General features: G+C 43.4%; 1 protein-coding gene across 1 annotated transcript in view; it reads right to left on the reverse strand.

Moving 5' to 3' along the window:
- The window catches only part of ush2a (Usher syndrome 2A (autosomal recessive, mild)), a 1196697-nt gene that overhangs the window by 715084 nt on the left and 466648 nt on the right, over positions 1–14965 (reverse strand). The window contains exon 25 of the mRNA XM_041207243.1: positions 8744–8874. Coding sequence (XP_041063177.1) covers positions 8744–8874 — 131 coding nt within the window. The remainder of the gene's footprint in view (positions 1–8743; positions 8875–14965) is intronic.

Raw genomic sequence — 14965 nt, forward strand, 5'->3', positions numbered from 1 at the left:
CTAGAAGGCTTGGTTTTTCTGTCTTCTAGTACCATCACTGGTAGCTGTGCCGATTGGAGTCTCTAACAAAATGTTACTCTGGTGATACCTTTTACTTTGATTTCTTCGCCTGTGAATGTTTCCAATTTGGCAGATGTTTGTTCCAAATTTGTTTTTTTTTGTATTAAGAAAAAGTTTTATTGAAGCTTTTATTGCACTTAACATGGTCTAAGTAAAATAATAAAATATGTTCCGACTTTCGCACATGCACACATATGAAGTTTGCACACATACAAATAGATAACAGAGTGGGGAAGGAAAGATTAAGCAAGTTAGAGTCCAGTGAAATTAAAGGGGTATACAGCTCATGGAGATTGATGACTTGACTGGCTTCAGGCTGAACTTGGTGGTCCTGATGCTTAAAGCATCAAGGCAACTTAAAGATGCAGATGGAAGGTTTATCTGTTTTTCTGCAAACAGTAGTGCTGGGTTGACTTATTTCAACAAGCTCGGTCTGCGGCACCTGGATTAATCACAATCAGCAGACAGGGTTCAAAAACTTGCAAGTTGGGTAGAGAGTGGGAAGAAGGAGCCCACTCAGGTTCTTGCTCCTTCAGCATCTTAGTTGCTTGTCCTATTCTGATCTGGCCTACATGTGACTCCAGATCCTCAGCAATGTGGTTGATTCTAAACTGCCCTGAAATGGCCGAGCAAGCCACGTGGTTTCAAGGGCAGTTAGGAATGGGCAACAAAAACTGGCCTTGCCAGTGATATTCATATCCATTTCACCATGCACGCGTGCGCATTGACCGCCTTTATTTAAATGCCTGAAAGTGTGTTCTCCTATTATAGTGGGAGAATCACCTGTGTCTACTTCGATTTTTAATTGTTTAACATTCACTTGCACTCTAACAAATATTGGCTCTGTCTTCCCAACTTTCATGTTGAATAATGAATAAATGTCAGAATTGGTTGCTTCTGGCTCTTCTACATTATAGACTTCGTTGGATTTCATTTGTTGTTTGGAAGCCTATTTAAACCTCACTTGGCACTGCCTTATTATGTGTCCACTTCTGTGACAAAAATAACATTCTACTTTTTTATATTGCCAATCGCTAGAAGAATGATTGTTTCAAGTTGCTGAAAATTAGTTTTCGATTTAGTTGCTAAGTTGTTTCCTCTCATTTTTCAGTTAGCTTTTCCGAACTTAAACACGCATAATCACTGGGTGAGGTACAGCGCCAAAGCTGATTTATCCTCATTGCCAGTTTGTTATAGAGTTGATCTTCAGGCAATGTTTCTTAGTGGAAACTTTGACTTTATTTACAAGACAGCAGCAGCAACTACACATGTGCATCAAACTCCATAACTAAAGAAGAACTCCCTCTGTAGAAGTACTTAAGTATGCCCACGATAACCACGTGACTCTCTCTTTCACCCTGCAGAAGGAGTACATCGGGATCATGGAGCCTGGTGAACTAGTTGTATGCCTGATGGCCTACAGAGCGCAAAGATGATGGAGGAGAGAGCGACTGAAGCTCCTGGCTGCATGGAGGCAGGAGCAGCAACCTCAGGAAGAAGGGGCAGTTGGGATCCCCGCACACGCCACCCAAGAGCACAGCGAGCCATCGCAGGCTGGCACCTAGTTTTTAGATGCGGCCTTTCATTCCTGCAGATGACCGAGAACCAGTGCCACGAAGACTGCGCATGTCTAAGGACTGCAGGATTTGGCACCATGGGGGCATGTATGGGAATCCACTGCCAATGGCCGTGAAAGTGACCGCAGAGCTCAATTTCTATGCCAGTGGCCCCTTTCAGGGCTCCACAGGTGACCTCTGTGGGATCCTACAAGTCTCCACCCACAAATATATCCATGAGGTCGCAAATGCCACCTTTGCAAGGGCATACAACTTTGTGCATTTCACCCGGGACCAGGGGAGCCAGGATGCAAGGGCGATTGGATTCACCCAGAACTCGTGTTTCCAACAGGTACAGGGTTTGATCAACTGCACTTGTGGTGCTCAGATGTCTGTTGCAACACACAGTGGACCACATCAACTGGAAGGGCTTCCATTCGCTGAATGTGCAGCTGGTGTTAGACCACCAGGAACACATCCTGCAGGTGTGCACATGGTTTCCAGGGACTGTGTACGATGCCTAGATTCTCAGTTAATCACAGATCCTTGAAGTCTTCCAGTGTCCACAGAGGGATGGCTTCTTGGGGGCATGGGCTACCCACAGAGATCATGGCTGATGATGCCTGTGTGGCAGTCTCAGGCTGCAGCAGAGCGAGGGTATAACGAGGCTCATGGTGCAGCTCGCAAGCTGGTGGAGCAGACCATCAGGATGCTGAAGATGAGGTGCCGGTGCCTTGACCAGCCTGGTGGAGCGCTGCAATACAGTCCATAGAGGATGTCACCCATCGTCATCGTTTGCTGTGCCCTTTACAACCTGGCACTCAAACAGGGAGATAAGCTAGCTGAGGAGGAGATGGAGGAGCTGCACGTCTCCTCCGATGAGGAGGACCCGGTGGGGACGAGTGTGAGGAGGTCCTCGGAGGCGACCAAGATGAGGATGAGGCCCTCACACTAGCTAGATGAGGCAAGCATGCTTGGGAGGCCCTCATAGCTGCTAGATTTGTGGAGGATGATGACGACGACATGCAGTGAGGTGACCCCATAAATCCTCACCGCATCTGTGAATGTTTGACTCTGGTCTGGCTTGTGGCAATGCAAATACCCTCTGTGAAAATGCTCCTGTCATGGAGATGCAGTGGCGGCATTAATAGTCACTCGATTGCAGGAGGATGATGACAACCTGCAGTGAGGTCACTCCATAAATCTTCACATAGCTTCTGAGGATGCCTGACTCTTGTCTGGCCGAGGACAGATCGCTTGTGCTCTGTGATCAGGGTCATATCATAGAGATGCAGCCATGCAACTTTAGAAGCATCTGATCTTTTGTCCGCCCTCAGCACCTGACTCCTGCAGGATGTTTGTAAGTTTTCTTTAAACTTTGATTTTGGTTTTACAGCTGACCTGACTTGGGGCTGTGTTTATTTTATCCCTCATTTTGTTAATTTAGCTTAATTTTTTGACTCAAAAAGAGTTAATTCTCCATAGGACTCCATGGACTCCCAAGATACCTGCTCCTTTTGCAGCCTTTTGAAGCCTGTGGACCATGTATATATAGGGTGTTGTAGTCTGCACTCTCTTTTCAGTTATTTAAAAAACCTTTTACTGATGTTTTATTTGCACTTCAGTCTCATGCTCCTGATCCATGGGCACCCGGTGCGGAGGAGGGCCAGGAGGGAGGAGGACCTCCTTGTGAACCTGCTCCTGGGCCGGGCCAAGTTAGCCATCAACAGGTCCAGGCAGCAGGCAATCGAGGAGGTCGTCCAACCCGACTGCCTGCCCCTCTTCCACAGCTACGTTCACAGCCGGGTGTCCCTGGAGAGGGAGCACACAATGTCTGCTGGCACCGTCGAGGCCTTCCATGCCTGGTAGGCACCGCAGGGACTGGGGTGTTTTATTGACCCATTTAATCACATTTTGGTTTGATGCTTGTAAGTTTCCTTTAAATTTTGTCTTTGGAATTTAGGGGCTGTGTTTATTTTGTCCCTCATTTTGTTAATTTAGTTTGACTAAACTCCCAAAAGAGTTAATTCTCCTTAATTTTCCTAACCCTGTCTTGGTGCTTCTCGGACATCAACAGCGGAGTTGGATGCAGCCTGCTGACTGCGATGTCCTGTCTGTGATGACTTTGGCAGGTGTCCTCTGGAGAGCCGAGACATGGAGTACCCTGACCTGCTTTCAGAGTACTGCCGTGTGGCAGTGGTGCCCTCCTTGGCCTGTGGAGTTTGAGCTGCGGAGGTCACAAGAAGAGGGGAGTCGAATGGACTGGACACTCCTGGAGTCACCTGGATGGATGGGCCCAAAGTGTGCACCTGTTGACCCTCCTCCCTGTGGGTGCCTGGGGACCCCAAGCTGGCTCCTTGAGAAGTAGGGGTAGTTGGAGTGAGATCAAATTATCCAGCACCCCTCTTGCATACACACTATTGGAGGCTAACTATGGCAAGCGATGGAGTTGAGCCCGCGCAGCAGTGCAGGAGTAAAGCCCTGGACCTAGGTCTCCATGACGGCTGCCATACTACCAGTGTTGACCTCAGTGCATTGGCATGCCAGCAATATCACCTCAGAGTGAAGGCAGACGGACTCCTCCATCATGCCTTGCAATCTAAGGTGTGCAGCGGACATCCCTCCCTGATGTTCCCGAGCTTGCCTTTGCAGCTCCAGCAACTGAGGCATGACCAAGTCCAGAGGGTCGTCATCTGTCTCAGATTCAGCAAAGTTCTGGCCTCCAGCAATCCTCCGAGTGCCAGAAACCTGGGAAGTCCTTGCCTCCACCTGCTGTAGATTGGATGGTGCAATGTGCTCATCAGATTCTGATCCCGAGGCTACTCTAAAGCTAAGTCCCACTGAGGTGTGTTTCTCTGTGCTGATTGAGTGTGTGGGTGAGCGCTGTGATGGACTTTAGGGAGGGTGCCTCCAGATTCCTCCAGGGGTTTTCTCGGGGCTTGCTTGGAGGCCCTGGGTTGCAGACTCTGTTGGCTGTTTGGAAGATGAGCCTGCGAAAGCAAGGGGGGATAATTAGTGCATGGCAGTGGCCTGTGAAACAGGACACATCACCCACAGCATGGTTGTCTGATGGATGTTGCACTGCTAGATCCTCATTTGGTAGAGCACCATTGACCTCACCGTCAGCACAAGACCGGTCCAGATCGTGGCTGGCCAGCTGGATGGCTCTGTCTTCAAAGTCTGAGAGGACCTTGATTTTGGGCATTCTGCCTCTGGTCTCTGTCCTCTTCCTCTTGTTGTGTGCCAGCTTGTCCTGCATGAATAGAGGTGGAGAAAGTGTAAGCGTGACACCTGCCAGGCCAGATGATAAATATAGAGATAAAAACAAAAAAACTGCGGATGCTGGAAATCCAAAACAACAGAATTACCTGGAAAAACTCAACAGGTCTGGCAGCATCGGCGGAGAAGAAAAGAGTTGACGTTTCGAGTCCTCATGACCCTTCGACAGAACTTGAGTGAATCCAAGAAAGGGGTGAAATATAAGCTGGTTTAAGCTTTGTGTGTGGGGGGGGTTTGGGTGGGGGGAGAGAAGTTGAGGGGGTTGGTGTGGTTGTAGGGACAAACAAGCAGTGATAGAAGCAGATCATCAAAAGATGTCACAGACAACAGAACAAAGGAACACATAGATGTTAAAGTTGGTGATATTATCTAAACAAATGTGTTAATTAAGAATGGATGGTAGGGCACTCAAGGTATAGCTCTACTGGGGGTGGGGGGAGCATAAAAGATTTAAAAATATTTAAAAATAATGGAAATAGGTGGGAAAAGAAAAATCTATATAACCTTGAGTGCCCTACCATCCATTCTTAATTAGCACATTCGTTTAGCTAATATCACCAACTTTAACACCTATGTGTTCTTTTGTTCTGTTGTCTGTGACATCTTTTGATGATCTGCTTCTATCACTGCTTGTTTGTCCCTACAACCACACCAACCCCCTCCACTTCTCTCCCAACCCCCCCACCCCCACACACACACCTTAAACCAGCTTATATTTCACCCCTATTTCTTGGATTCATTCAAGTTCTGTCGAAGGGTCATGATGACTCGAAACGTCAACTCTTTTCTTCTCCGCCGATGCTGCCAGACCTGCTGAGTTTTTCCAGATAATTCTGTTTTTGTTTCAGATGATAAATATGCCTGGCACGTGTGGGTGGTGAGTAGTCCCATGGATGGGATGAGGACAATAACAGTGAGTGAGAGAGAGTGAATGGTGATATCCCTTGAACCAGCAGTGAATGAGGGCCCTGTGGATGTGTGATGGGTTTGTGAGTTATGAGTTGAGAGTGATGAGAAGAGTGACTTATCCTGGTGGAATGGAGTAGGTCTTGTGGCACTGGGTGGCTGTCCTCTTTTGAAGGGCTTTGGCGCTGACGACGACTGCCACTGCCTCCCAAGCTGGGTTAGTGCTGTTGCTGCCCATCCTGCAGTCAGAGTGGGGGGTAGAGGACATCCCAGCCTCCACAGCATCCAAAAGGTGCTCAAGGGACACATCACAGAACCTGGGGGCTGCAGTCTTCTTCAGGACCATGTCTTCCGTGCAGCAGTGGTGGTCTGGAAGCACTGAGATGTGTGCTTGCAGCTGGTCTTTAAATATGGTGCCCGGCATGATGCAGAGGCAGGTGGGTGAATGAGAGCCCGCCCACCACGGAAATGGCGTGTTTCCCGGGAATGCATAAATAATGTGGCAGATTTGGGACAACACGGCATGAAAGTCCGCCATTGCGGCCAGAGCACTAACCCGGCTTGGGAGGCAGTGGCAGCCATGGTCATTTTACCCACCCACTACCACAGTTCGTGCAAATCTGGGACAATTCTGCACTAAGTTTAAAATGATTGAAATTGTGGGGCCAGGAGGAACAGGAACACTGCTTGAAACACCACAAAAATAACATGGGCTGCTGCTGCCCAGGTCTATGGCTCCTCCCACCACACCAGACCTAATTTTTTGCTCGTTTGGCTGCCTCTGACACAATTGGGGTACTAACTGGTACATTCCACTGGTCAACTGCCTGACAACTAAGATTTTGAGCCTAATGTCTGTGGAAATTGAATTGTGGTGCAACGGAGAAGGCATGAAATGACCATAAAAACACAAATAGCATTGTTTTTGTATAGAAATATGTGAATGGCATACAGCATAATTTCATACCAATTTGTTCATCAGCTACAGTTTATAAAATGATGCAAGTAAGGTTTGTTACAGAACCTATTAATTCAGTCAATTAGAATCAGGACTTTATAACTGTAATCAAAGAAAGCATTTAATGCTCACAACAAAATAACCATTTTAACACTGACCTACTGTACTCCAAAGCAGTTCTAAGAATCCCAGGCAGATCCAGGTACAATTTTATAAAATTGGAAAAGCACTAATGAAACTTCTAAGAAATAAACTGATGAAATGGGGATATTAGATGTCGACATTGTTATTTAGGCTGGGATTTTCCACCCCCCGCCATGGTGGGATCCGCAGTGGGTGATGTGGCAGCCCAGCCAAAAGTCCATTGGCGTGCTTCACTGGGTTTCTTTCTACCTGTCTACGGCTGGGATTTTTTAGCCATGCTGTGGCGGATCTTGCCACGGGAGAGTTAGCGGTCCAGCCAAACGCCAATTGGCTTCTGGCAGCGCCAGAAGATTCCGGCAGCGGGCGGGGCCAGAAAATCCCTCCCTTACTTTTTAGTTAGCAGGACAACAGATCTGCAGGTGCTCTAAAAAGAAATGAGTATAAATTAACTACTACAGAGTTTGTCCTGTGTAGCTGAGTTCATGAAAGTAGAACCTTGTGGGTTTTGGTAGAGAAAAATTGAACAAATGGATTCCAATGATATAATGAGAACAATCAGCATATCATGTAAGTGTAGATTTTTAACTCATGGCTGTTTTCCACATGAAAAAATTCAAACATTATTATCTTTTAGAAAATATAAACTTTTCTCCAGTTCATAAATATTATTGACCATAGAATACTGCAGCAGTAACAGTGCAGTGTCACATTTATTTCATTTTTTTATCCAAATCTCATAAATTCCACTGTAGCTGCAACTCAATTTGAATTATCATTCACTGTATATACACCACTCATATGCCTGTTGCTGTTACTTTCACACTTTCTAATCACAGTAACAGTAAAAATGATTTTATATGAGTTTGCATCATTCACAGTTCTTACCATGGCCTGTCCTTCCAAGCAGGTCACTGCTGCTATTAATGAAATGTTCTGCAACTAAAATATTAATCCCTGCAACCTAAACAAAGCATTTCACACATCAAAATATAAACTTTTAGTGCCTATATAAAAAAGACAATAAAAATTGTATTAAAACCTTTAGATGGAAATGCCCTCTTCTCTGCTGAACAAAGTGAATACAAGCACTAGTCTTTAGAGTTGTAGGATACCGGTGTACGCTTGACACATTTGTCTACCATTCTTCTCACTGCTATTTTAGCAGCTGTGTTAACCTATTTATTTTAAATGAGTTGACACATCTACTGAAAGTAAAAGAGGAATTTCAGGCAAATATATGTGGTGTTCATATGCTAGTAGCCCACAGAATATATCTTGAGGCCAATGTTCTCATAAATTTAAACAGACAATATAATATTCCCCCAGCAGTAGTGCTTCACTGGGTTTTTTTCAATCTGTCTATGGCTGGGACTTTCTGGCCCTGTCGTGGCAGGACCAGCCGCGGGGGAGTTAGCAGTCCAGCCATTGACATTCAGCAGGACCAGACAATCCTGGCGGTGGGCAGGGCCAGCAAAATCCCATCCTACGAATCTACTACATTCATTAAATAAACCCAGAAAAAACATGCTCAGTGATGCTTTATACATTATATGATGTCTAAATGCATGTCCAGTACCTTGGTTAAAAAAATAAACATACACATAGATCTGTAAATAAAGGACTATGTAATATGTTAATTTCATCTATATATATATATATATATACACACACACATATATATACATATAGCCAGAGAGAGAAACCAAGAGAGAGAGAGGAAAAGCGAGCACTACACAGTTATACATGGTTCTTGCAAGACTTTATTCCTACTCACTTGTTCCTGTAAGCTGTGACATGATTTTTACTTATTAATTGAGGGAAAAAATGTGAAACAACTTACAGCAAGGTATGTCTTCATTTCTTTATTGTAAGCGAAGAAAAGTAAACCATTTAGCTGGTCTGTCTTTAGTTGAAACGAAACCTCAAATTGCATCCCACCAGAAAAAATACTTGAATGCAGCTCTAAATACCCTGAAAAACATGGAATAGAGAACCTAATACAAAATACTCAATGAAATAATGTATTTCAAATTGTTATGCGTAATAGATGCATGAGGATATGGCTTAGTTTTTGGCTGTAATCTGCATACAGCAATGTCCCTGGAGGACTATAGGAGATTGCATTTATTGAGATAAGACGGTGGTGTAAACAAATGGAAACACATCACCTTGGGAACCAAAATTTGGTGCAGCGGAAGAAAGAGATGCAGCTTTGATCCACTTGCAAAAAATATTTCTTCATTGATGATTTTAATAATTCCAAATACATGAGTTAGACCCCACTAAGTCAGAGCCTGCCCAGTATAATCAAACTCAAGGCACAAAGTCTATCTTCATTGCTCAGTATACCTAGATGGGAATCATCCAAGGTGGATGTTTCTAGAATTTCTCAAAAGCTACAATGTCCTTTGGGGAGAGCCCAAAAAGGTGTGCAACTCCCCAAATGCTTATACAGCCCTTTAATCATGGTATTAGTTTTGTTTGGGAATGGTTTGGTAATCAAGGTAAGGACACTTCCCAGAACATTTTGGCTGCAGCTACTTGGCAGTGCCATTAGGAGAGGGTTCAATGAAATTGAGGAGAAGCAATTAAGAGGAGAGTAAGAAACTAAATGAATTACGTCATTAAGTAAAAGAACAAATCTGAAAAGCTGTATTTTATAGGATAACTTTTTCAAGGTTATGTATATATCCTTCAAATGAGACATTAAACCAAGGCCCCATATTCCTTCTCAGGTGAGTGGAAAAGATCCAATGGCTCTATTAGAAGAAGAGCAGTGGACTTCTCCCTGTTGTCCTGGAAAATACTTATCCCACAACCAACATCACTAGAACAAACTACCTGATCGTTATTTCATTGCTGGTTTTAGGATCTTCTGGTACACATTGGCTGCCACATTTCCCTACATTACATTAGTGACTACAATACAATAGTATTTAATCGGCTGAAAAGTGTTTTGGGAAGTTCTGAGGTTGTGCAAGGTACTAAATAAATGCAAGTCTGTGTTGCAAATAAACAAGTGCTAGGCAATTGGGAACTACGAAGCCTAAAGAATCTTAAAAATATGTCTAATTCCCTGATGATGAAAACTAATACATCATACAAAGGTTTAGAATGTTAAAGAAGGACCACCCAGTGAAAAGGTTAGGTGGAGTACTTCTATTTGTCCATGGCACATGGAAATAAGGTAACAGGATAAGCTTCGCAATTTGGAAGTACTTAAAAAATATATATTCATGGGATGTAAGCTTCGCAATTTGGAAGTATTTAAAAATATATATTCATGGGATGTAGGCAACACTGGCAATGGCAGCATTTATTGCCCATTCCTAATTGCCCTTGAAAAGGTGGCAGTGAGCTGCCTTCATGAATCACTACCCTCTGTGTGGTGAAGTTGCTGTTAGATAGGGAGCTCCAGGGTTTTGACTTAATGACAGTGAAGGAATGATGATATATTTCCAAGTCATGGTGGTGTATGACTTGAAGGTGGTGGTGTTCCCATGCATCTACTGCCTTGTCCTTCTAAGTGACCGATATCACAGGTTCTGATTGTATTATTAATGAAGCCTTGGTGCATTGCTGCAGGAGATGGTGCACAATGCAAGAGTGTGTGACACTGTGAGTTAACAGTGGAGGGAGTGAATGTTTAGGGCAGTGGATGAGATACTAATCAAGTAGGATGTTTTATCCTGGGCAGTGTTGAACTTCTTGAGTGCTGTTGGAGCTGAACTCATCCAGGGCAGTGGAGAATATTCCATCACACTTCTAACTTGAACCTTGCAGATGGTTGCATGGGTTTGAGGAGTTAAGAGCTGAGTCACTCGCTGAGTGATATTAACCTGCTCTTGTCGGCACAGTGTATATGTGGCTAGTCTAGTTAAGTATCATTGAATTTCCCCACCATCAACATTGACAGCTCACCACCACTTTCTCAAGCGTAATTAGGGACAGGCAATAAATGCTGGCCTAGCCATATCCCATGAATGGATAAAAAAAATATGATCAATGTTGATGGTGGGGAAATTCAATGGTGGTAATTGTCATGACCACAGATCCTATCCCCGAATTACTCATGGACACATTGAATTTTTAAGTAAGATGTGTTTTTTTTAAAAAAGGCATACAAGCAAAAAGCTGGCTGAGACTGTAAGGTAACCACTTGCTGGAAAATTCCTATGTAGATTACTTGACCGACTAGTTTAGGGAGAATGGAATTTCGCACCTAAAAGGTCCGACATGGCCTACTTTAGACAGAGGCACTTCAAAGGAAAAGATACAATGCAAACTGAAGTATAATCTCCTGTGGCTGCAGAGATGGAAATGATTAATTGAAAATGATTACCATCTCAGCCAAAACCACCTCTTGTTGATTTATATCCCAGACTATGAACATAAATTGAGTTGAAAACAGATCTGGGCAAAAGGCATGTTCGTTTTTTCCCTTCCAGGAATACACAAGGAAAGGGGTTTAAAAAAAAGCCAACTGCAACTCTATTTCTGTGTGTGCTAGTCTGGTGTTCTGTTCTGATGTGTGTGTGCACTGCAAAGGTCATAACTGAAGAACACCAACTGGGCATCCCTGCGTTTGCAGGTTAAAAAAAAACCCTCTCTCTCTTATTGCTGGAAGCAAGTCACAAGTCAACAAAGCCATTATCAAAAAGAAACAGGACTACTCCTTTCAGCTAACCTGCAGAACCAAGATTCTCCAAACCAACTGCTCAACTGTCAAAGTCAGCACTACCAGAACCAACCAGTGACACCTGTGGGTGACAGCAGTTGTATCATTCTCTAAATTTGACATCGGAGCAAACCAATACACATAATAGATACAAGTTAACCTTAGACATGTTCTGTGTTAATTGGCAAGGGGGGACTTAGAATTACGAATAGCGACAGAGGTCAAATACAACAAAAATACAATACAAATTCTTCCAGTTCTTTAACAGCAAGAGGGTTATCAAAAAAATTGAGATTGCTTAATGATACAAATAGAGTTGAAAGAAAGGTTGAACTAAAAATAATTGACATACTAAATAATTACTTCCTGGAAGTATTCTTAGAGGAGACACTGGAGGCATGCAACCTATAATAGGAGGTTCCACAGTTAAATTAATGACTCCGAAATCACTTGCAAAATGGTCGTAGGTCATTTTGTCTCTATTTCTAATCTATATACATGTCACACACTTTTCTCATGGTAGCTTCCAAAGCACTATGTTTATTCTGACACACTTTTCCTATCACTCTTTCTGTAAATCGTTCCTTCCCTCTATCTCTCCTGTACATTTTCTGATAACACTTTCCCACGTTCTTTTACTGTTATATTCAGTTTCACATGCGTATCTTTGTTAAAGTTCATGCATGTAACAAGATAACAGTTATGTATTGGGTTATGTGAGAACAGACTGTCTAGGAGCAAGTGCAATGTGCATCATTTGAATGAGCAGAGGTAGTGGTAATATAAGGACCATGTGGCATCTCTCCATTAGATGGAAACAATTGGTTACTTAGCTTGAGGAGCAAGCCACTATGCGTGCAGCAAGGAAAGGAGGCAGGTCTCCATGAACCACCAGAGCAGAGGTGTCCACTGATCATAAGAGAGATTGGGAGAGCATGGCAGTGGAGTGTTTACTAAGTGCTAAGAATTTCCCTATTAAAATTAAAGAGGATTAGTAGAAAACTTTCATTAGTGCTGTGGGTTCAGAAAATGCTTGACCTTTGTAGATTGGAAGCACGAAAATATACACTTGCTTAAACAAAGGATATTTATCACTGAATTCAATGGACAATTCCCTCCTGTGTTTTCAGCATTATTTTGAAAAGGTTGTGCTACTGCTCTGCAAGAAACACACCTAGAAACTACAGAATGAAGCAGCAAGCAGATGGGATTGAGGAAACATATCAGAATGATTTTTCACTGCTTTGTTTTCCAGGTGCAAAGCTGAAGCAGAAAAGGCAGCGACATAGTTTCTGCCCTCTTTGCACTTTGCATGCATTCTCAGGGGTATCCGAGCAGAGTGGCACGCTTCTTTTAAATAATATGCAAATACAGCAGCAATGAGTTCCTGAAGCTTCCCATCTTGTTTTCCTGGATTTCCACTTGGCTAATATCCAGCTCATTTATTGAAAGTGGACTGTTGAGAAGGCATCCAGCCCCCTAGGATTGGAGGATCTGTCTGAGAACTAACATTTCTATTAAGATTAGCAAATGCAAGAATATCGAGCTCTTGTTTTATATAACGATCATACATTTGGCCCTTTTCCTCAGCTATAAAAACTGAATATTTTGCAAAAATCCATTTTTAAAAATCTTCCCCTACACTTGCAGACGTCTTGATATATCTTATTTACAATATATCATGTTCTGTTCTGTCTTCATTAGTTGAAATTGTTGTAGTCTTGCTCTGTAGTCCATTGGATGATTTTATTAACTCTAAGAAGAATTTCCATTGGGTTCTTTATTTATTTTCCCCAGGAGCTATGTCCAGTTTTGAACAATTTAAGTCGCCAGGGAATTCTGCTTCATCCTTATCTTTGCTGCGTATTGTATAATCTGGTGTTCCTTCTAAATTAACTTGTACTATAAAGATCTTCTTTCTCTCTTCTGCACCATGCAATAGCTTTACAGGCAGTCATCAAGCTGAGGGCAATTTTTTTTATTCATGGGATGTGCCCATCCCTAACTGCCCTTGAGAAGGTGGTGTTGAGCTGCCTTCTTGAACCATGAAGCTCCATGCAGTTTGATTTGAGGAAACTTTCAGTGTTGCATAAAATTTCTCCATGCACAATTCACATTCCAGATAGATTTTTAAACTAAAATGAGGGTTACCAAACTTGTCTGAAATTTAACCAGTGATACAGATACAGCATCTCTGGTGATTAGGCCATCAAAAATATGTAAAAATAGATCTTGTGCCCAGAGTTCAGTGAATTAATAATTAATTAAGTTCTGTTTATTTACTCACTGTGCACTCCAATGCCTGCAGCAGTGCTATTCTCAGTTGAAAGAAATCTCAGATTTCATCTTGAGTTCACAAGAGCTTTTAGTAGAATGTCAGTAAATCTAACCAAAGACCTTGAGACCTGACACCAATGCTTAAAAAAACTTTAGCATTATCTTGGACCTGACACAGTCTCAAACTTTTAATTACTGGACATAAAGCAGCAACGTTTATTCTGTAGCTACCCGTCTGATATAAGTAAGAGATAAGGGCTTTTTCTATTCGTCGGGCGGGTGTAGTTGACCCAATCCCGGCCGTGCCGCCATTTTGCAGGGGCGGGCCAATTAAGGCCAATTAAGGCCCGCCCAGCATGACATCCGCAGGGAAGCGCTATGCGTTTCCTGTGCGGGCGCAGGGGAATCCCCCTAAAATCGAGAGTGCGCTTTTTCGCGTATGCGCACTAAAGAGCGCACTCATCTCCCTGAGGCTAAGTGCTACCTCAGGGAGATCGGCTCTACTTTCAACAAAATTAAAAATAGAGAAAAAAAAATCCCTTACATGTCCCCTCATGTGACAATGCCACATGAGTTGGGACATGTTCATAATTTCCATGACAACTTAATTAAAATTTTTAAAACCCTACATGAAACCTCACCACAGTGGTGTTTTCTCTATCTGCCGCCGGGGCTCCTGGCCTGCCCGCCAACCTTAAGGTTGGACGGGCAGGTCCTTTAATTGCTTAATTGATCCTGTCAATGGCCTCCATTGGCCATTGACTGGTTGGCAGGCGTGCAGTTGATTTTGTTGCACCCCCACCTTCCTGAAAATTTAAATGGGGCGGGGTGACGTCGGGGGTTCCGCCTGACATCATCCGCGTCATTTTACGCATCTGTGAGCGGGCCTTGCCCCCGCTCGCCGACGGTAAAACCCTGCCCTATGTGTGCAAGCCATGTGTTATGATCCAGCCATGAGAATACTGGACAAGCCTGATACTTGTTAAGATCTGGTTTGATGGAACATAATCATTTAATCAATGTAATGCACGGAAGAACCAAGAATAAGGAAATTAGCAGCAGGACTCCACAGTAAATGGAAACACCAAAGAATCTTTGCTATTCAAA

This window comes from Carcharodon carcharias, chromosome 2, assembly GCF_017639515.1.
Source record: "Carcharodon carcharias isolate sCarCar2 chromosome 2, sCarCar2.pri, whole genome shotgun sequence".
Lineage (NCBI taxonomy): Eukaryota > Metazoa > Chordata > Chondrichthyes > Lamniformes > Lamnidae > Carcharodon > Carcharodon carcharias.